This window comes from Asterias rubens, chromosome 3 (genome assembly GCF_902459465.1).
Source record: "Asterias rubens chromosome 3, eAstRub1.3, whole genome shotgun sequence".
Classification (NCBI taxonomy): domain Eukaryota; kingdom Metazoa; phylum Echinodermata; class Asteroidea; order Forcipulatida; family Asteriidae; genus Asterias; species Asterias rubens.
Genome location: NC_047064.1, coordinates 20,399,148 through 20,423,863, shown reverse-complemented (window position 1 = coordinate 20,423,863; position 24,716 = coordinate 20,399,148). Strand labels below are relative to the sequence as shown.

At 38.3% G+C, this 24,716-nt stretch overlaps 1 protein-coding gene across 1 annotated transcript in view; it reads right to left on the bottom strand.

Annotated features, from left to right (window-relative positions):
* The window catches only part of LOC117288477 (serine/arginine repetitive matrix protein 2-like), a 50,778-nt gene that overhangs the window by 6,195 nt on the left and 19,867 nt on the right, over positions 1–24,716 (bottom strand). The window contains exon 4 of the mRNA XM_033769354.1: positions 21,846–22,157. Coding sequence (XP_033625245.1) covers positions 21,846–22,157 — 312 coding nt within the window. The remainder of the gene's footprint in view (positions 1–21,845; positions 22,158–24,716) is intronic.

Here is a 24,716-nt window from a genome sequence, read left to right as displayed (position 1 = left end):
TACCAAAAACTCTGCAGATTGTCAGGAAGATCAGTGAACAATCCAAAACCATGACAAATCCCGAGACTGATAACCAAACTTCAACCATCTACACCTCAACATCTCAACTAATTACATTTATATTCCAGGGATGAGAGTAATTTCTCACAAAAAGGTCTGAAACTATGTAGGGATACAAATTCTGCTGATGTATGTTGAAATTATTGCTTTTCTACCTCTACAGTAACCCCTGGAGTTATAGATTCCACCAAGCGTTTAGGAACAGTGTTCTCAGCATTAGAGAAGTAGATCAAAGAGCAGGTTATATTATGGACAAAGTAACGGCTGATTTTCTTCACCAGGCTGACTTAAAAAGTCTGAATTCAGATCAAAGTCTGACAAATCTCATCCCTGATATTCATCCCCTCCATCAAAACCCATTTGGTTTTTCAGTCTCTGCATTCTAAGGTGGCATTATAACCCCATAATATGATGAAAATTGCTTGAAGGTGAAATAAATTTCGAACTTCCTCTCAGGAGCTCTATAGCCAACACGGTTACAAATGAAACTACTTACATTAGGGGGAAGGTCTATGCCAAGTTAAAGCCCTCAGCCACGTTCGTTGTTGTTAACATCAAACCAGGATTTGGAAGGTAGTTCTCCCTTGTCATGACAGCACAATTCCAACCATAATCACTCACTCCCCAAGTACACAATAATAAAATCTGGTCCCATCGACAGTAATGTAGAGTCGGCCACTGCTAACCTCAAAGCTATATTCCCCTGGAGCTGACAATGAACTGCTCACTCTCCGAGACTGACATTACAGGCACATTGTACGAAGAACAAGCACATTGTACGACGACCACGTTTGCTCAATCAAAATGTTCGGGTTTAATCATTAATATCATGAACATGGCGAACAAAGAGAGCAAGAAAAAAAACGTGAGAAAAAAATAGCCAGAGTTTATTATGAAGCCATCATGTTCTCAGCTTGGCACATAGCCAAATAGGCCAAATGAGTAATAATCGCCCAATCACAACTTAACAATGGTTGGTGCGAGGGCCCCAAGCACTTAAATTCCCAGCTTTAATCACCGACTTGCTTTGAACATTACCCGCTGGTGTCAAGGAGAGTTATTAAAAATGCTGGTAATGGTCTTGCACTGAGGTGGCACTTCTTATTTATTGTAAGGGTCAATTATCTGAGAATGATGACGGCCATTAGAGTCTGGAGGATGCGTCAAGTTTTTTTTTTTTAGACCAGCCTTATTAACAGACCGCCTACCAGGATATGATACTCCAGGGACAATTGACCCACCATCTTTATAGTCAGAATCCCCGTCTCCAATAACAATAATGAAACTACCTCTCATTAAATAAATAAGGGGACAGACTAATTTTCCTTCCAGCCTCAGTTTGGTTACATTGATTTGAATCGGAGAAAAGAAGAAAGAGAAAAAAAATGGCTGCTCAATGATGACGGTCTACACCATTCACAATCAAGACTCAGCTAATTAAAGAAACAGACATGTGTTTTTTGTTTGTTTTTTTGCAGCGTTACAGATTATCAGAATCAAGCAACAAAACATTATTGAATTTGGGGTCAAAAACAAACCACAGAGCAGGAATAAAACTGACCACTGAAAACTTTCTGAGAAAAACATTGTTAAATTACATGTACATGTACGCCAGCAGCATAGGGAATATCTTGACAAGAAAAAAGTTTCTTGACTATAAGGCGATTTTAAACCTGTGACATCCCTGGCACCTCCATATTTTTGGCAATATCTTTGTTCAGAGTGCCAGTAAGAAACCAATGGGAGACTTTCTGGGACGATAGAGGGCAGCAGACTTACCGGGTAAATCCATTGTTCTCAGAATTATGCGCATGTTCAGAACTACGTAAACAATGGAAATTTACCCGGTATGTCTGCTGCCACCTAGCGTTGGAAAGTCTCCTATTAGCCAGTTTTTTTTTTTCTTCTTGACAAGATTTTTTTTTATTTTTAACAAGAATTTTTTTCTCTCAAGAGTGGTTTAAAACTTCAGTTCTCACTCCCACGAGGAGTTCTACAAAAAGGAAGTCATGAAGAATAAAAGCCAAAAGGTAGAGTAGAGGATATAAATGGTGTAATGTTACAAGGTACATAAATTACAAGGTATGAAGTACATTGCCAAGGTACAAGAAATACAGACAATATGTACTATGTGACACTGTAAAGATGACACTGTAAACATGACTGCTTTTTAGTCAGAAAATTTGTCAGTGAACTGCAGATTTTAGATTAAAAACACAAATTTAGATAATTGTTAAAATTGTTAAACACTATTGGTAAATGTCAAAGACTAGCCTTCACAGTTGGTGTATCTTAACATATGCATAAAACAACTAACCTGTGAAAATTTGAGCTCAATCGGTCATCGAACTTGCGAGATATGAATGAAAGAAAAAAACACCCTTGTCACACGAAGGTGTGTGCGTTTAGATGGTTGATTTCGGGACCTCAAGTTCTAAATCTGAGGTCTTGAAATCAAATTTGAGGCAAATTACTTCTTTCTCGAAAACTACTCCACTTCAGAGGGAGCTGTTTCCCACAATGTTTTAAACCATCAACCTCTCCCCATTACTCGTAACCAAGTAAGGTTTTATGCTAATAATTATTTTGACTAATTACCAATTAGTGTCCACTGCCTTTAAAGTTAATCACAACATTAACATCAAACCTTCAACCACCAGAAGTATCACTATCAACACAGTTCCCAAAATGGCAATAACTATTTCAACACAAAAACAGTCTCAAATTTTATGGTTCATTCTTCTTACCTACAATACCTTTTAAAAGAGTGAAGATTTTACAAGCAGGAAACTTCCAACACTTCCATATCAAACAATTTCTGTCAAGTAGTCCAAATAAATTCCACGCTCATCTTCAAGTTACAAAGTCCAGTCTGCTGGTGAACACTTGTCAAAATCAAAGGCATGACTGGAAAAGAAAGTCACTTGTTGTGTGGAGTTGGGGTCCTTACTTTATGAAACCACCACGTGTGTGAGAGAGAATTTCACTACAGCAGAGCTTTAGGACCCAACACGGCTAATGTTTAAAAGAGGTCAACCATATCAAGTCACAATGTCAAAATCCTCAGAACGGGAATAACTGAAATACCTTTGTTGAATCCACCGTGTTTTACTTTCACAATGAACGAGACACCTATACCCATAAACCCACATCCTGTTTAAAAGAATTCCCTAATCCCTCCGTCAATAAATCATATCTATTCATCATTAATATATCATGATTGCTTTTGTTAAACAAACATTCACGGTACTTTGCAGTCAAATGGTCCCACTTCAAGCAGAAGACTAAGCAGTGATCATTGAAAGGCCAGCAGACAGAAGAGAAATGTTAACCTTCTGTAATGTCTCGTCGAGGCAATGGATACACCTGTATGACCATGAAGTATACTTTATTACAAAGGTTAGGCTTTGATTGTAAACGATAACCCTGTACTAAGCTGGGAGTAACTATTTTGGATACGCAATGAACATGTCAGGGAATTTGGACTTGCTGCCAATAATTTTCCGAAAAGCATGGCAATCTTTTTTATTTTATTTATATATGTTATTTAAACACTTAAAAAATGGCTTTCTCAGCAATTTTGAATACACTTTCAAACCAAGACTTCAAACAAGCGGACAGTCCCTGTAGAGCCAAAGCGTTAGCCATGAGCCTCAATAAACATCTCAGTCAGAGCCACAATAATCCTCTGGCTAACAATAACACTTAGACAAGTTGTTTTACGGCTCTCATGCGACTATACCCTCACCAAACTGCTGCTGATACAAGACTTTTGCTTTCCTTGCTACGACGCCAGGAGCCAGCAGTCTCGCAAGAACAGTTTAGTCGCATGAGAGTCGTTACCACAACAAACATTTCACGATTTGTCCACAAGTCTACCTAACACTGTGCATATGTAAATGTGCAGAATTTGTATGCCGGAAGACATAGCTTAACGGCTCTCACGCGACTATACACTCATTTTCTTGGAAGCCAAAGCCATATCTATAGCCACAGCCATATTTGTTTTGAAACACCCCCCTAAACACTTTACTTATCTCTGGGATCAAGCCCGCTCAATGATGCTATTTACATACATTCTGTCTACTGTTTATTATTGGACAAAGTTCCACATAGCTCCGAGGCCTTCCTCTTTGATACTCTGCTCTTATTGCACAATGCAAATAAAAACTGACCAAATGAAAAGCTATATTGTGGGTTGAGTTGATCAGTATCAGTAATACCTACAGCATGCTTTAGGGCGTAAAGCACCACCAAGTTCGGATACGTAAGACCAACGACCCTTATTCAATACATTGGATAAGAAAGAATCGAAATAATACTGGAGGTTTCTGCTGCGGTCAGAAATAAATTACTTTTGATGGGAATTCAATTGAAGTCCAGGCTAAAGATTGAAGCAAATATCCTACAAAAATGGGGCGTTTTGATTAGATTGAACGGAATGTTTGCCAATTCAGTCAGTTACAATGTAGCATGAAAAGGACTTCAACAGTAACAAATGGAACTTCCAAATACACAAATACTATAGTGTAAAGGAACCTTCCACTTATTCTAAGAAATTAGTTAATATTTCACAGCACCTCAGAGTAAGTTGTATAAATAAATAAAAACCTTTTGGGCGCCATATAAACACTAGCCTTTGTTGAATATTGGATGCACCCACGCCGTATTTTCAAGTATACCACTTCCTTTCTTGTAGAGTACCAGTCATTTATTTAGTTCATGTCCTAATAGACCGATCCAGTAGGCTCCGCCCACGACGCACGTGTGTAAAGAACACGTGGGGCTCTCCAATGCCTTTCTGCACAACTCTGCCGCGCGCGCCAAGCATACGCGCACGCATGTCGGACCTTAGTGTCGGACCTTCTTTGCGTTGGGATTGGTCAATACGCAATGGGCCGAGCTTAATAGATCGGTCTATTAGCAGCTTCAACTACGACCATCGACTAAGTCATCGTCATCAGGCATTGCAGTAAAGTGTCTTTAGCAACTCCTTTAGAAACAGTCAGTAGCCATAGCTGCAGTCACCAAGTTGGACATGGCCTTAATTATTCCATTTTCCAGAACAACAGATGGCTGTATAATCCCCAGGGAGCTGAGATGTTTAAGGAATGATTTAAGGCCCAGTGACCAGGGGTAATACCCAAATATGACTTTTGTTTCATTAATAAGACCTTTTCAATTTGAAACCGAAAAAATCCTGTCAGTGTTTATTTTGAAATAGCTGTTCAAAGTAATTCTTCTTAGTGGAATTTGGCTGTACCGTGATGACGACACATTTCATGAGTCAATTTCCGCATGGATACCATTCTGAAATCTCAAGTTGCATTTTGTATGGAGCCGATCAGTAGGGAGATGAAAGCGATATTAAAATAGAATTGGATTAAATAATTATAATGAAATGGCTGGGTAGTCAATGTCTTATGTCCTGACTGCAATGGCTTGCCATGAATAACTAAGTGTCTGATTCCCCTGCCCTTTCAAACGTAAAGTGGCGCCGAAAAACGCTGATTAGAAGCTAAATACACTTACTGGAAACTATTTTGTTTTATTGCATTGGGGGAAATCTTCCAAAACAACATCAAATTTTTGAGTTTGTCAGTGGGAAAAACTGTATTCATTTCTTTCGTCTATCCAATTTTTCAGAATTCAAACTATGCTATGACACACTATCACAGACCTGAAATGTCACGGAGGTCCATAAAAACTATTGGCTTGATGGTCCTTTTTCCCCAAAGAATTATCTTATTTTTCTTTTGAAGAACCCTTTTCCATTTTTCCAAAGAAGCTTTGCCCCTTCATCAATAAAATCACAGGTCTTGGACCCTTTGGCTTCATTATTTAATGACACAACTTACTGTAGACTTAAGTATGCCATGCTTTCAAAGTAATCAAAAACAAGCTGAAAAATATTCATTGAACTCTCAAGGAATGTTGCCCAAAACCACATCACAAAATGGTACCAAAAAACAAGCACTACAACAATTTTTAAAAAGTACTCAAAAGAAAAACAAAGTAACGTCTCCAATAACTAAATGGAAGACTTTGAACTAACATTCTAGCTGTCACTATGGATTCAAACTAAGAATTGACAAATCAGATGCAAGATCTGCGCCTCTAGGGTCGAGTACACCTAGGTGATGAACTACACAAATACACACAAGCCGACTTTAATGAAAAACAAACTAACGAACACGAAAACAACTTGACGTATTTTCACCGTAGATGCACACAGGCATTGGTAAAGCCCATACCGATGGAACCTGAAGTTATATTAACCGAGTAGACCGCACAAGTATTACAATTCTATGCCTCCAAACGATTCAGTTCTCATGGCGATGAATTTAAGAAACTCTTTTTCAATCGTGGCAACATTACTGTAGACATCCATACATATACCACAGGGCTCAACTTCATGGCTCTGCTAACCGTAAGCAAAGACTTTGTGTCTGCAGAAGCAGGGAATTCTGTGCTTATGTCAATTGTATTTCATAGGTTAGCGAGGAATTTTGGCTTGTGCGTGTGGGTATTCCACGTTACTAGGCATTCTACGCTTACACAGCTAGTGCAGAAATGTGGCGTTGCCCTTTAAGCTAAGAATGGTGATCGTAGATTCGTAAGCGAAGTAGTCAGTGGTAAGCAGAGCCATGAAAGTGGGCCCTGAAGTGTTGGTTGTGTACGTATGCCATGAAACCATGCTCCGATTATGCCATTAATGGTTTAGGGTATCCTCATATCGACAAGAATCTATTACGCATTCATCCGTCGGTAAGGATTATAAGGTTACCTCCAGAAAATTATAGTTATTAAATCATTTATGATGGAACAGAGCTCAGCAAACCGTTAGGGTATGGGACCCATACAGGTCAAATTTTTAACAAGCTGAAAAATTGCTCACCGAGTTGGTTGAACCAGTCACACTTCGTGAAAACGTGTTTATTGTATTACACAGAATTTACACTGGTAACCTGTTTCTGTCTGCACAGTTGTTTGCTTAATAGAGCAGCTTTGAGAAATGTTGCCATGATTTGTTGAAGGAAATCACAAGGAATGTCCATCGATTCTGTCTTGGTTCTAGACGACATTATAATTATAGCTAGCAAAGTGAATGTTCAAATTGAGACCATAATAATAGCTAGCAAAGTGAATGTTCAAATTGAGACCTTTTAATTATAGCTAGCTACGTGAATGTTCAATTGAGACCTTTTAATTATAGCTAGCAAAGTGAGTGTTCAAATTGAGACCATATAATTATAGTTAGCAAAGTGAATGTTCAAATTGAGACCTTATAATTATAGTTGGCAAAGTGAATGTTCAAATTTAGACCTTTTAATTATAGATAGCAAAGTGAATGTTCAAATTGAGACTAATAGAGAGTGGCATATTAACGACCTGAAAAGCTCACACTTGGCTGATTTTGCAGATAGCTGTCTCTCTAATCTATGGATTATAATCATGTGCTTCGCTGGTCTCACAGACTTATTGTTTTTAAAGGGTATTTCAAACACAAACTGTCAAAAAAGGTGGTATGTTTGGTCGGAATTGAAGAAAAAAGAGACATCTTTGAATTGTTTAATCTTTGAGAAAGACTCTGCTGGGGTCAAAACACCAGGTCATTAACTATATTTTGCAACTTTGAAATGCAAAACAGAAGCTATAACCTCCCATACCGAAGTCCATACGCTCGTACCTGTTCAATATGCAGAGATGCCAAGTCCAGAGGCCAGCTATGCGTGAGATTTTTCAAAGCTCACCACCATGTGTTTACTATAATCCGTAATTCTCGTTGTCGAAATATGTTAATTGTTTTAATGTTTTCTCAAAAAGTAAAGCATTTCATGGAATAATATTTCAAGAGAAGTCTTTCACCGTTACCTTCTGTAAACCTTGTAAGTTATTTGTAAATCTGTGAACTTTAAAAAAAAATTTCTGTACCAAAAGTGTCCAATGGCTTTAAGGGTTTTTTTCTCAAGCAAAATTTATTTAAAAAAAATGACCTTGCTAAGCAGTATTGCAGGCAAATTTACTGTGGTGGGGACACAATAGTTACCAAAAAATAAAGTTTATTCTAAAATGTTAACCAATAATCTTCTTTCCTTATATTATTTTTTTGCAAATAGGTACCCACATATTTACCCACATAACTGCTTTTTTTAACATGCAAACGAAACAGAACCACATGTTTTAAAAAGATCCAACATTTCTAATAGACACAAAAAGAGTTGTCATTGAGTGAATAACGCCAGAGACCGGCCTAAAAAAATTGCAAAACCAGAGTGTAGTTTGACCTCTGACCTCGGTCATTTCACATATAGATACACAGTCAAATTCTATTGCGGACTTGAGAGCAGTGACTATTTTGGCATCTATGTCACTGCACGTATCAAATGATATCATTGTATCCAATGGGAATCACTGGATCCAGCAGCAGGGACCTGTCTTTATCCTTGCGGATAAAGACAGGGGCCCAATCTAAGTGATAATTATCTCTTTCTCAAAAACTACAAATGTTACTTCAGAGGGAGCCATTTCTCACAATGTTTTTTACTATCAAAAGCTCTCCATTGCTTGTTACCATAAGCAAGATGTTATGCTAACAACTTTTTTGAGTAATTACCAATAGTGTCCAGTGCCCTTAACATCACCACCTGCTACATGTTAATACATGCCTGTGGTTTCAGTCTGATGAATATACTTTGTCTAAAATTGCCTGGGTGAGTAAAACTATGTCAGGGTAAACTTTGGTCAGTCACAGGTTTCAACTTCGGCAACTTTTTGATAGTATAAATATTTGCGCAGACCTACCTTACATGTTTGTACTTGTGCGTATTGACTGAGTACACATTCCAGGTGATAACAGAGTACACAATCCAAGTTTAACTTTCCTTTTAGTCAACGATATATATCCCTCAAAAAGCTAATCCGTCTTTCCGGCTACTACAAGTACATACAGTACACAACATACGTACACAAGCTACATGTAACCTATAAAAGCTCAATTATTCTCCTTAAAGCCATTGGACATTATTATCATTATTATCCAAGGCACACACTTTGTGTATCACAACTTATATATAAAATAACAAACCTGTGAAAATTTAGGCTCAATCGGTCATCAGAGTCGGGAGAAAATAACGGGAAAACCCAACCTTGTTTCCACACGTTTCGCCGTGTCAATGACATGTGTTTAAAATAAATCCGTAAATCTTGATATCGAGAATTGATATTGTTTTAATGTTATCTCAAAAAGTAAAGCATTTCATGGAATAATATTTCAAGACAAGTCTTTCACCATTACCTTCTGTAAACCCTGTAAGTTATTTGTAAATCTGTGAAGTTTTTTTTTTCCTGTTCCATAAGTGTCAAAAGACAATCAGGGCATACTGATGGTGGAAGTGTTGAGTCGTTAACCACTGGGTCTTTTCAGAACCAACACTACTCAAACGAGACGGTATCACCGCAAACCTCTCTTGTTTAGTTATACTTCTACCAGACAAAGTTTCAAAATCAGCCCAAGAAAACCAACAAAGTTCTCTTTATAAAAAATTAAAAAAAAAAAAAAAAAAAAAAAAAAATCCCCAATAATTCTACGAATTCTCATTACTAAAGGTCGCATTGAAGACTTGAGCGTCACTCACCCACAACTCACCCACAATGTCAAACCCCAACAAAAAGGGAATTAAGACATTCTGTGAAGGTTCTCCTCTGCTAAACTTCCTGAATTAGTCAGACAGGTTTTTTTTATTCTCTTCTCAAAATAGGTGGAGGTCATTAGCCGCTGATCCTTTTAAAGAATTAAATCCCACTTTGAGTGAACGTTAATTGTTCTTTTGTTGTTAGTGTTACTCCAGTGATTTCAGTATCTCGAGGGCTGTGGTACACTCATATGGACTAACAGAAAATGGACGGCATTTTACCTCAAATGCTGATGTTATTGACCTTGTACGACTTGGAACACAGCATCGTACAAAGGGCGTCCATCGTTTTTGCCTTCTGGGAATGTGCTTTGACTCCCAAAATGGTAGACAAGATAGATACAAAGAGCACTACAAAGTGTAAAATGGGCCACTATATCTATGATTGAAACAAATGAATAGTTTAAAAAAAAGGTTCAAAGTGTAAACAAGTTGAAAATCCTGAAAACTGGGGGGTCTTCTCTCCTTGAAGATTTTCATCGACCCAACAACTTCAAAGATATTACATTTTTGAGGATTCACAGACTCTCTGTATCAACACAAATGGAAAGATGTGGAAAAACGTTTTTCTTTTCATAGAATGTATGTTCTTGACTTCTTGTCTTTCAAGGGAAGTGGAACAACATGGTAGACAAATATTGACAAACCACCTCCAATCAACAACCACTAAACATGAACAAATGATCCTTCAATTTATGGCCAAAATAAAGCTGTAGTAAAAGTTTAGATTATCCTTAATACAAAAATACTATTACAAATCAGATCCTACGTTTCAGATCCTACGTTTTCACAGTTCCTGCATTTCCGGCAGCTCAGGCAATGCTGGCTTTCACAAATTGCCTACTCAAGTATTCCAAATCATCCAGATGAACTATTTTGAGTAATAGAGGAAAATTTACAAATTCATCAAAACAGCAAAACAGGAATCTCCCGCATAGTTCCACTTATATTACACTGCATAGCTTGATCCAGTTTACACTAACCACAAACAAAAAATCTTTGTTGGAATTCACAGAAACCAAGTCACTGAAAATCACAGGATTAAAACATCGCTGTCAAAACACAGAATACAACAGTGCGACCTGTGTGAAAAGGCATTCATTATGAATGGGGTCCAGACACGGAATGAACAATAGGCTCTGTTTTGGAGGAGACACGTTTCCAAGGCTATTTATTAAGACATACTTAGACTCCTTCGGACAAAGGTAGGCAGTCAAGCAGACCACCTTTTGATATTTTACTCCCCAAATAAATAATGCAATTACAAATGGCTGAATATTTGAAGCAAAAAATCTTATTGATCGGGTGTTAGTGGTTTGCACCTTGCAGTGTAAACTACAGGTACTGATGAGGTCTAGTAGTGATTATTGTTATTTGATACAGAACAGACAACAAGTTTCCTTTAAGGTAGTGGATACTATTGGTAATTACTCAAAATAATTATCATCATAAAACCTTACTTGATTACGAGTAATGGGGAGAGGTTGATGGTCTCCCTCTGAAGTGACGAAGTTTTCGAGAAAGAAGTAATTTTCCACGAATTTGATTTCGAGACCTCAAGTTTAGAATTTGAGGTCTCGAAATCAAGCATCAGAAAGCACACAACTTCGTGACACAAGGTTTTTTTACTTCTTTCATTATTATCTCGCAAATTCGACGACCGATTGAGCTCAAATTTTCACAGGTTTGTTATTTTATGCACATGTTGAGATACACCAACTGTGAACACTAGTCTTTGACAATTACCAATAATGTCCACTGTCTTTAACTTACTGAGACACTCAGATAACTCTACAAATAGCCTTTGGGTCCAGGAAAAAGCCTTGCCAGAAATGATGTTGGTGGCAATTTCTTAAAAGATGTATTCAGTGAAAATGGTGCTTTAACAATGTTCTGCTCAGCAACAATTAGCAGGAACTACTACGCAGTATTTTGGCTGCAGGTAAACTGTTTCCGCTAAGCAGATGTCTTCTATGCTAAGCAGCTCTTTAATTATGAAATTGTGCTGAGGTTGTGGCCAGAATGTTAAAATGAAGTTATTTTAGTTTGCCCTTTTACCATACTGGAAAAGAGTGGCATGCAGAATCATTCACTAGAGAACATTTAAACTTGCCAATTCCGCCACACCCTAATTTTCTCCGATATCTCAGATGCCAAACTATTCCAGTTACAGAGTCACGACTTATAAAGTAACAATAAAGTTCACCATTTCTGAAGAATACCAGACCTCCAAACCGAAGTAATTCCAGTCTCTTCTTAGTTTTGGTTTCTACCAAAAACCCCAAGAGATTAGATGAACTATGACAATCCAAGCTGAAACTTTATAAGTAAAAGGTTTTTTTATGCGTTTTTCGTGTAAACATTGTAAAAATCCACCTCACCACTCACATAAAAGTGCATTCAAAACCACCAATTATAAAGCCACAAGTGTCTCGGAATAAAGTTGCGAAAGTCCCACTTGCGCAAATTCAGAGACCACTTGGTTTTGTGTGTCAATTGGTTGTGTTTCTGAATGTGTATGAACAGTAATGTTACCAGGGGTCGATTTCACAAAGAGTTAAGACTCGTCTTACCTTGAGTTAGACCGAGTAACATTTCCTAACTTAGGATTAATCTTGAGGTCTGCATGCTACAGTGCAGGGTTGGGACTCGTCCTAAGTCCTAAGATAAGTCTTAAGTTAGGAAGAGTTTTGTGAAATCGACGGCAGCAAATTTCTTTGCATCTCAATTACAGTACTATCTTATCTTCACTGCCTGCATGTTGGTGTAATCTTTCTGGTTGAATAGAAAACATTGACATAAAACAAAGACTCTCTTGTGAAGATGATCAAAGCAAGCTGATAAAAAAAAAGGGTTTGAATAGAGAGTTTTATTTACACAGTGTGACTTCTAAAGTGTTCTCACGCCACGGAAAGTTTCAACTCCAATGTTATTACTTTGCTTTAGTTTACATACCTACTGCATTAATACATGCATTGCATCATATGCATTGCATCATATATATATATAACATCAAATAATAAACCACAAGGGAAACTGACTGTGGGTCCTGTAGAGGGTAAAGTTACACCAATAGTCAAACTTGAGGGGAAAGGGGTCCAAGCAGACTTGGTCAAGTCTACCTTGAGTCTACCAACAACTGCACAGCCTGCCCCATATTAATGTCCAGACAAGAATAGTTCTCTGTGATCAATGGGAAACCAACCAGTCTCCAGACACAACACAACCCCCCCCCCCCCTACATATCAGTACTTCACCTCCCTCAGTGCCCAACATCCTAACATCAAGTTCCCTGTCCCAACTCAAGGTCACGCAGGGTCGCCGCCGAGGGCTGCACTTCTCAGACAATTAAGGCAAAAACACAAGGGAGTTGTTTGAGGATTGTGATTCAGTTCAAAGAGGGTTCCTGGTTTGATTGGCTGCATGTTGCGCCACAGCACCTTGTATCGAAGACCATTAGGGCTAGGGCCTACATGGTACTATATATTTTTTATTTTTTTTTATATTTTTATATAAGGAGCAAATGTGAACAATAGCCCAACAGACATTGACATGGTCAATGAACAGAATGAAATTTGAATCAGACTGAAGGATCTCAAAAGAAGAACTCTGAAGGGCTAATCAAATGGTTCACTGCAGCTCAGATTTACCAGAAAAGAATAACAGAAAAACAAAGATATATAGTACCAAGGTAACACTGAATTATGTAAGAAGGAGTAGGTCTCATACTTCAGGGAATGATTTCATCAAGCAATTTCGCAAACCAAAATCATTTCGACTAAACATGTTTTGTGCATACTCAATGCTAACATTGAGTAGCAAATTATGATTTTTTTTTAGTAGAAACTGACACATTTTGCATAGCATGTGGCTCTGCTATACAAGGGAAATCGTTCACTGTACTTCAAACGAAGTCCCACATACCTTGCAGGAAAATACTGAATGTGGAAGCGCCTTGCGCGACACTGAGTGATATAAGCGCATATAAGAAGCCATTATTATTATTAAAAGGGAAGACTGAATGAAAGCAATTGGTTCCAGGTGTTTTCAAACAGGGGTAGCTAGGAAACAGTAACTCAGCAATGGTCCTCTCATCAAGGGCTTTGTAAAGTTTTCAAATAGCAACGATAAATATAATTCTAAACTGACTAACTTTGTGTGGTGTTTTCAGGCAAAGTGCAACATTTTTGATGATACAAAGTTGGTATGATGGGGAAAAAGCACATTTAACAATCACTCAGCAAAATTGCATTTCAATTCAAGAAATCGGCTTTCTGCACGTCACAAGGCATTCTGGGAAGGTTAAATTCTGCATATGAATGGAAAAAACACATCAGTGAGGGGGCAATGAAATCAAAATGAAACAGTAATGAATTATTCTTTTGTCCAGAGCTCAAACGTAAGCACCATATACAAGTGTCAGACGCTCATTCTGTGACACCAAACAAATTCCTGAATAAGCCTTAGATTTACGTAACTTCAACACTTACCTTACTCCTTGAAAGCCAAGATATTTAGAAAAATAAATACAGCCATCCAGCAATCAATCACCAATCTCCCCATACAGAGTTACATTCTATAGGCCCAGTGGCGCTGCTTATTAGGCAAACATTAAATGCATACATAAAAACACCTGTCATTTGTTAACCCTTAGACAAGCACATTAAGTGATTGTTACCTCTTTGCAGGGTCACACATAGCCAAGCCAACATGTTTTGCCCATCTGGGCACCCCCCCCCCCTCCCACAGGGAGGTCACTACCCTAGAGAGATTATTAGCATTTATGTTCACATTTGCAACTCAATCAAGAGTCATAACATCAACCCTATTATGATTAGCCAGTTGGTTGAATGTTGCAATAACAAAAAGCCATTCTAACTCTTAACCAACAGAAACAACACCCTGAACAGTTTTCAGAATTTTAAAGGCACACACTATTGGTAATTACTCAAAATAATTGTTAACATAAACACTTACTTGGTAATGAGCAATGGAGAGCTTTTGATAACATAAAACATTGTGTAAAACAGCTCCCTCTGAAGTAACATAGTTTTTGAGAAAGAGGTAATTTCAAACTCAAATATTTGAATCTGACATTAGACTTCAGGCTGGAGGTCTTTCTCAGGCCTCTGATGAAAACACACAAATTTGCGCAACAAGGGTGTTTTTTCTTTCATTATTCTCTTGCAACTTTGATGACCAATTGAGTTCAAATTTTCACAAGTTTGTTATTTTATGCATATGTTGGGATACACCAAGTGCGAATACTGGGCTTTGACAAATACCAAAGGTATCCAGTGCCTTTTATTAAGAGTCAAATTGCAAAACTCCTGACAAGATTGTTACAATACAATTATCTTGAACGGTCAAATCAGAAGTCTTGGTTTTTCTTTACTGGAAACTGTCTATTCCAATGTAATTTCCACTAAATTTACTGCCAATACATTCTCTCTCTACATTGCTTTCCCAGGTGTTCTATTATTTCATTTTAGTCAATAATATGAACAATTTAATTTAATTTCCACTTACCACTGCTATGACTGGAAAAACAAGTTATAGATTTCAAAATCTAAAAGATTGACATTTCCAAAGTTGATATAGTGCACGAAAGCCGGAGAATAAACCCTCTTCCATGTTACTTAATAGTCTGATACTAATTTCATAGGGCTGCTTAACGGTTATCAAATTTCCATGCTAACTATAGCAGAAAAAAGTTGCTTAAAGACCTGGACATCTTTGGTAATTGTCAAAGACCAGTCTTCTCACTTGGTGTATCTCAACATATGCATAAAATGACAAACCTGTGAAAATTTTAGCTCAATCGGTCGTCGAATAATAAGGAAAGAAAAAAACACCCTTGTCACAAGAACTTGTGTGCTTTCACATGCTTGATTTCGAAATCAAAATCATGGAAAATTACTTCTTTCTCGAAACTACACTACTTCAGAGGGAGCCGTTTTTGTCATAATGTTTTATACTATCAATCTCTCCCCATTACTCGTTACCAAGAAAGGTGTTATGCTTATTTTGAGTAATTACCAATAGTGTCCACTGCCTTTAAGCGTAAAGAGTATTTCACAGGTTATATCAAGACAATTTCATGTTATCATAGTTCACATCCTCATTGTTGGGTACCTTGATTTTCCCGCTGTATTTTTTTGTTTCCTGGCTAAAAAAAATGAAATGAAATGCCTTATGCACCAACAGGAATCACAGGTACTGGTAGAAGACTTCAGATGGCGAACTCATAAACAAGGCCCCTGGAGGTAGCTTTTTTACCCTGGGTATAATGTGTTTGCCAGACTGACCAGAAAAGGCCCTGGTGAAGTTGAATGAATCCCTCTTGTTGTGGACACACTGAGAAGATCTTTCTTTCATCCATGGCTTTTCTCTCATTAGTTGGGTCCACACAGTAAACACAATTGCAGGGAGTGATCATTCATGGGGGCCATGAGAGATGACCCAGGCAGGGTGTGCTGGAAGTTAACTGAGGCATGGGACAGCCTAGTTGGAATGTAACAGTTCATTGGGGGCATGAGAGATTGGTGTCTCCCTTGCTACTTGACAGGGTGTGTTGTACACTAGTTATAATGAGAGATGACCCATGGTGTGTTGTAAGTTAACTGAGGCATGGGACAGCCTAGTTATAATGTAACAGTTAATTGGTGGTATGAGAGATTGGTGTCTCCCATAAGATGCTTCAGCACTTACAAGAATCTTGCTACTTGACAGGGTGTGCTGTACATGTAACATGGAGCAAAGTAAGTTGCATCCTCAACAACCTAGTTATAATGAGAGATGACCCATGGTGTGTTGTATGTTAACTGAGGCATGGGACAGCCTAGTTATAATGTAACCATTTCTTTCATGGGGCCATGAGAGATGGGTGTCTCCTGGCAGAGAGTATAGATGCTTCAACACTCGCAACAGTCCTGCTACTTGACTGGTTTTGTTGTACATGTACATACATTACATTATCAACAACACAATTATAACGAGAGATGACCCAGGGTGTGGTGTAAGTTAACTGAGGCATGGGACGACCCAGGCTAATTGGTGTAAGTTAACTGAGGTACCAGCAACCTGTAAGTGTATTGAACAGTTCTTTGGGCCATGAAAGACAATCCAGAGTTTGGGGTGCCCTTTCTTGAGTAACTTTTCATTGCCTTCTTCTACTTCTCAGCACAACAAATTCCAGACAGACAACATTGTGGCGTAGCTAACTGGTTAGTCACTGAAAAGGTTACTTTTTGTGTAAAAAAAAACTACACCACCTCAGCAAGTAATATTTTCAGGGAAGCATTCTACCATCGTTATTTTCAAACGGTGTAAGTTTAATGTAAATCTCTGTGGACATTGTGTTTTTTGTCCTACTGAATCCATCCAACCCTTTGATGGATTGTGAAATATTTTGGGATGGTTTTAAGGTTCTTATAAGAGCAAGACAGTGTCTTCTTATTTCCTTCCTTCATCAGGTACATACTTCCTCCTACCCATGCTTCCTTCAAGAACGTGTATTTATAGACTTGTGGACAAGTCGTTAATGGTCCCACGCGGTGAGATAGTCGAGTTGTCACTGCTCTCGCGCGAACTGCTGTTGCCGACTTCTACTCCCCATGGAGAGTAGAAGTCGGGCAGCGCGCAGTAGTCGCGCAACCAGCAGTTCGCGCAGAGGCTGAGCACCGCTGCAACTTGACTATCTCACCACGTGGGACCATAAACGACTTGTCCACAAGTCTAGTGTATTTACTGTCTGGGATCTATCTAATGAGGCATAAGATTGCTCCCTATAGACTAAGTCAAAACACCTCCATACAAAAAAATCACATTGATTATTCAACCTCCATGCATTGATCCAGCCTCAGGATTGACATGGATGAAGACAACAGCATAATTCAGACAGACAGGATTAGCTTCAGAAAAAAAAAAAAAAAAAAACTATCTGCAACCCTGAAGTTGTTCCACTGCTTTTTCAAATGCATTTTCTTTTTTTTCTTTTTTTTTTTCGTGCTGAACAGGCGTAAAATTTCACCTATGAGCAAGGCCATTTTCATTTTGGAAAGGATACTTCCATTGGAAAATCTTAAAGTCTATGGAAAACATTCAAAGGGGCACCAAGGTCAACACCTGAGGGCATGCATGGCCTGGTGTAATTCCAGCCCTGGCTGATGTAGAAAAGGTTAAAAAATGCAAATGTCTCTGCAGATTCTACACAATCAAGCCCAAATTTGAATTCAATTTAAAAACATTGAAACTAAAGTTTGACAGCATTAAAAAAACTGTCTCCAGCTTCTCTTTTTGTCTGATTCCACAACCACCTTAAGTCTTGTTCAACACAGATAGTCAGGACAACGACTACAAGGCAAGTCAAAATCAAACCATACCCGTAACTGTCACTTTACTCCAAGACGCGTCAACAGCAATCACATACAGCCACTTACAATAGCAAACATGGTGTCCCATGTTTGGTTGACGCAGCTCCAGTTACCCTAGTATTGAGCAAATACGAAGATTGTACCCTTTTTTTTTAGCCAGCGTGTTGTATGAGTGACAAGCCATAACCTCAAGGGAAGAACCTGACATAAAATCAAGGGAAGAACCTGACATAACCTCAAGGGAAGAACCTGACATAAGATTCCTTAGCAGTGTACACATGTGACCAGGATATGACAGCCTGATCCAGACTGCATCTATTTTCACCTAACCCCCTTGAATTTAAATCAACAATGAGGCAAAAAAAAACGTGTTTAGCCTCCCAACCTGCTTCCTTTTTAGAAGCCAGTACCCAACTCTTTTTTCTTCTTTTTTTTCTCTTTTTTTTTTGTGAAACAAAAATGAAATTAATAAACACAGTTTAACAAACTGAGAAGCCCAGCCGTGTGTCTTTAAAAAAATGTGTCCGCCAGCCATATGAAAAAAAAGATCCCTCCTCCTTTCTTTATTCAAAAAGACAGTACGCTAAACATGTTTTTTTCTTCATTTGGCCTATAACCAGCATCTGACTTGTGAAGCCAAACCCTCGAGGATATAAAGCTATTTAATTTGAAAATCACTGACTTCAGCTAAATTGATAAAAATGATAAAGTAGCTGATTCATTCCAAATGACAAAATAAGTTTTAGAAAAATGACTTCTTTGCTCTTTTCAAATTTGATTCCATGATATATTGTGTTAATTCTGAATGGTAAAACTGATTTTAGTTACAACAAACGATCTATTCAATACAGGCCTCAGGGCTAAATTGTTGAACAATATTCACAAACTTGTTGCCATGCTTGTTTAATTTTTACTCAACCGTTCTCTTCAACTCTGCATGGTATAGGCCTTGAATAGTTCATTCAATGGTTTATTGTGACAGTCGTGACATTTAAGTTTGCCCAACATCTAAGGGTCAATGCTGGGACAGATCTTATGCCAAATTCATTTATGAGTGATGCTAGTTCTCAAAAACTAAAGTTGGTCAGCAGAATCACTGGTTATCAATCACAGTTCCATTTAAAGGACATTCGATAATGGTAACTGGTTTCACGCTAAGTGTGGATGATAAACATCAAACCATTATCACACTGTGATAGTCTTGCTCCCTGTGTGTAATAGCCATTACTAAATATCAATTATAACATTCTCCTTGAAAGGTACCAGACTATTTTACCCCTCCAGCCTCGGTTTGGTTTACATGGTTTTGATTGGTAAGAAAAACAAGATGGCTGCTTAAGGTGCTCTCACCTCAGTCGCCCTATTATTTTGGGCCCTGGGATGTACTGTGTCTATACTTGGGATGAATTGAATGTCCCATTTACTACTGTACTGTAAATCCATGCATGCCAACACCGCCAAAAAAACTAGTTTCATAACACTCCAGTCCACACCAGACATAGTGGGCTTATATATCCTCAATACCTCAAAACAAATACTCAGCCAATCCGGATTAAAAACTTAACCTAACACGCTACAATGCATGAAGTGTAGCAGCATTTACAACAACAACAAAACAGACAGAAGGAGCAGACACTACAAACTCACCCTCTCATCAGCATTGCACGTATCCAGTCCTACGTATCCAACTGTACTACTATAACCACACACAGAACGAGTATGACAACCAATCCATCTGCACAAATTCCGTCATCCCGTCCAAATGGTTCCAGCTATTTTCCCTCGATCACCTCACAATTTCCCCAATGCTGTTCTGGCAATAACACAACTGAGGTAGCAAGTGCCCTGCGGCTAACACCAAAGTGGGTTTTGTTCAGCACTCCAGTTTATGAAGGGGTCTGACAAACACCCTGTGCTATTGTACTTACCCATGTACCGGTAAGCGTGATCCCTTAGCGTGTTGGGCAAAGAAAGCCCAGTGGGGGGAAAGTAGTTTTTTTATCAGGGGACTCGATTTCCCAACATCGGTGGCATTTAAAAACTGCTGAATGGCGACTGTGAAAACTTGTTAATAGATTTCTGCAGTTTCCTTGTGCCCGACTTGACAATGGCTGGGAAGGAAATAGTACCAGCTACTAATTATGTCTCCCACTCTGAGTCCTTGCCAATGAAGGAGAGTCTGAATAAAACCGATTGTGATCGCTGAAAATAGAATATCTGCGAAGTCTTAATGTAGACAGTTCCCATGTATATGGTTGAAGCTCCTGGACTAATGTGTGACAGGTTTGATAATTGGGTGGTCATTATATAAGGGATAGGTGGCTGAGGATGAGATAAAAATTATAATGGGTCCGAGGGGGCCTTGACTACGAGCTGATGGAGAGAGGAGAGAGACAAATCAAGATGTGGTCCAGTAAAAACTCAGTCATTAAAGGCACTGGACACCTTTTGTAATTTGTCAAAGACAAGTATTCTCACTTGGTGTATTCCACCATACTGTAAGCATAAAATAAAAAATCTGTGCAAATTTGAACTCATTTGTTTATCGAAGTTGTAAGAGGATAGTAAAAGAAAAAAACACCCTTGTTGCACAAATTTGTGTGCTTTGAGATGCCATAAAAAAAGTATTAAAAGACTTCAGGCCTTAAGCTTTGTAATACTACCGAGTGAGAAATTACCTCTTTCTCAAAAACCATGTAACCAGAGCATCAGAGAGAGCCATTTCTCGCAATGTTTTATACTACCACGGCTCTCCATTGCTCGTTACCAAGTAAGTTTTTATGCCTACAAATTATTTTGAGCAATTACCAATAGTGTTCAGTGGCTTTAAACGCCTCGTACTGCATTCATCACTGCGAGAAATTACTGTGTAAACACTACCCGATCAACGGGAGGGCAATGAGAATAGTATTTATGTCATTATACAAGCTGTAGTCTTGACTTCATTTGTTTTGGTTGCCACGACGGACGCAAACAGAAATATCCAATTACGAGAAATGAAAGGGTATGATTTTGTTTATTGAGATGACGTGAGAAAAGATATCTGTCTAAAGAGTGGAATTGTAAATGGCAGTTGGTCAAATGGAATATTTTTTAAGTTTTTGCAGGATTTGATCACTCCAAATATTATAATATGGTGTGAAAATACATAATCTCTATTTTTACTTTTCCTTAAAAATGGAAACTTGATAAGTATCAGATCAAAACATTCTAAAGTAAAAGAAACTTTTTTACCGCTTGTTTCTTTCATCCCAAATGTCTCCATCTTGCGACCATTTTTGGCTGATTTCAAAATCAAATGAAATATTTGATCTATTTATTGGCCTTAAATGTCCTTGACATTTCAAGAAAATTCCTACCACAAATTACTTAATAAAGTGAGCAACCATTAAACATCAGCTTTCTACCACATGTAGTTTCCGAACTTCACAAGAGCTGGCTTAGAATTTTATATTTGAGAGGGCAAGGCTATTTTCATAAGCACCAAGGCGATTGCCTCCGTGTAACTCTCCAGTGGAAATTTACAATTTCTTCATAGGGTGCCCTTTACCAAGGAGAAAATGCCTTGGTGCCCTTGCCCTTTCAAAAACGAAGCATATATGACTGGAGAGGCCAAGACCAGGGGCCATGGCCTTCATGTTATTCCAGGCCTACAAGAGTGATGTTCACAACAAATTCCTAGTCGAAATTTATTTTTTTTTTTTTTAAATCTTACCTCGCTTGGTTCGACTTGATACTCTTGAGCCACGGAACACTCGATCGTCGTCCCGCCAGGAGACAGGTCAAGGGTCGAGTACGGCGGCGGCATATCCATCGGACCAATCACAGGCGTCGGAGTGGACATGTCATCCATGAACTCATTGGACTCTACCAGCACCCTGTCGTTGGAGATTGCTGTGTACTCCGGTGGGGAGTAAGGAGGAGGGGGTGCGATGGGCGGGGTGAAGATGGAGTCAGTCGGCATGATGATGTCGCTGAAGAAGGAATCTCTCGCTAGGTTGCTGCACTGTGAACGACGGACGACCATCTGTAGGGAAATACAAGAAACATCTTCAATCATTGACTAAATTATTCAGGAGAGATAGGAATATATCATCCATGAAGGAAACCATGAATAAGTTAGCAGTGGATACCCAGATAGATACTTCAAATATGATCCTGTATCTTTACAAACCTTTATTAAAGTATACAAATCTTTGCCTATGAGCAAACAGCAATAATGAATACAGATTCAAATACATCGAATTGGGATCAGACTATTTGTTCCCTTCCAGTTCTGGCCTGTATGCTTTGTTTTTGAAAGGACGAGGGCACCAAGGCATTTTCTACTCGAATCCAGTAAGCAGTGGTTACTGCACACTATTAATATTATGGACTACTCTTGCATCTATCAGGGATAAAGAACAATGGCTTACGCAAAACAGTGGGGACAACTCAGGCTCAACAAGAAGACAAACAATTGGACAAAGAAAGCAACAAAAAAAGACTTTCTACCAGGCACTAAAATAGTATGTTTTATCTGTGTACAGTTTTGGGCAAATCAACCCACTGCCCTCCTTCAACCAAAACGTCTCCATGTGCCCCAAGAACAATAACTTGTTTTTACAATTTTACAGTAATTCCATTTCTCATCCCCAATGCAATTACTTCATCTATAGAACAGTTCACTGTACCTTACCTTTACAAATTCAACCAGCCGGAACTGAAGTTAAAGTTATCCCTATTTAATAATACTGCAACATCAATGATCAGCTCTCTAGTCTCAACAAAACTCTTCCACAAAGTGATTATAAATACAGCCCTCCAGGCAGCTCCGTCAGTGTTTAAACTCGGAGGGTTTTCATCACCACTGGCTAGATTACTAAATCAAGCATTGATGTATTGACAGAATACTTAGCGAACAACTCATAATGAGAGACTTAAGGACTTAATCGGAAACACAATCAGCAGAGGAGAGTCTTCCATTAAACTCTGCTGACCCCCAAGAAGGTGTGACCCTGTTACCTACATGGTAATCATCGCTTGAACATACAATGTCTTTAAGTTTGATTACGGTTTACATCATTAGTTTTTCAAAGAGTGAAATCAATTCAATAAGCACAATCTGCAACCAATCTGCTGATCCCAAGCTCCAAGAAGGTGTGACCCTGTTGTGTGGTTATCATCACCTTGAACATACATTGTCTTCAAGAAGGTTCTGATTGCACCATATTTTTTTTCTCCTAAGGGTGAAAACATTTCAGCAAGCACACCCTCAAACAATCTGAGAAAACTTCAGCAAACTATGTGGTCATGTTTTAGTAAAATCATAGAAAAACAGTTAAGTGATTTTGTATTTGTGTTTTACCCATTGACACAAATGTGTCAAAAGCACTGTTGCTTAGTACTTTTCCCAAATCCTGTAAACAAAACCCACAGGCATATTATTACTCCGATGGGATTCGAACCCACAATATTTACCATGCTAGAGCTAGAGTACAGTCCTTGTCACGCAACGGTGCATGGGCAAAACACAAATAGTATTCTTCAACCCTACTGCGAATTCAACAGGCGTACTCCTTGCAACAACTATCACCAGTAATGGTGATTTTGTAGAGGTGTTCAAATGTTATTCTTTCAAATTTGACAGACAATCAGAAGAATGTTTTTTATTGGAGGAATGCCACTGATATGAACTTTATTATCAGTAACCTTTTGGATTGTCTGATTATAGTGTTCCTTGGAAACTAAATGCCGGGAATAAATTTACTCTCTCCCCAAAAACTAATTAACACTTTAATGTAAAGAGCTTAACATAACATTTCCACCGGATTCAGGTGATGTAGGCTACAGGCATTAGGCATTATTAGTAACTTATAAATATCTGTGGGCACTGTACTTAACGAGTGCCATGTTTGCCAACGGGGTTTGGCCTGTCACTTTGTCACTTTGCTTGGAAGGATGACTAGATTAATTGATGATGGAACTGACCAGGGTGTGAAGCAAGGGAGCAAAGATTAAAACTGCATTTGCAGCGAATCACTCTCATCTTAAAACTTGTCCATGAAACAGAAAGCTTTGGGAAAAAATGATGACCATAATTTAATTGTTGCAAGGAATAGTTATTTTAAAGTGTGCCCTCAAAAAGGGGTTTAAAATAATTTATTAGGCATCGAAAACTGCAGCTTAAAGGCAGTGGACACTGGTAGTTACTCAAAATAATTTTATTAAGCTCTTGACATTAAAGTGTCGTTGTCGGTTTTAAGGACTTCTCTTGTGTACATTTTACCTTGTATATAAATATTGCTGGGCATAATTTTTAATCCATGCTAGATTCCTTTTTTTTTCTACCTGATATTCTTAATTAATTAATATTTTTATCGATCTGTTTGTTGTTAAATAATTTTAAGCGTTTTTGTCTGTACTGTTTGAATCATGGCCAGTTTAAATTTCCCCAGTGTGGGATAATAAAGTTCTTATCTAATTATTCTCATAAAACCTTTCTTGATACCGAGTAATGGGGAGACATTGATAGTATAAAACATTGTGATAAACAGCTCCCTTTAAAGTGACGTAGTTTTCGAGAAAGAAGTAATTTTCCACTCGA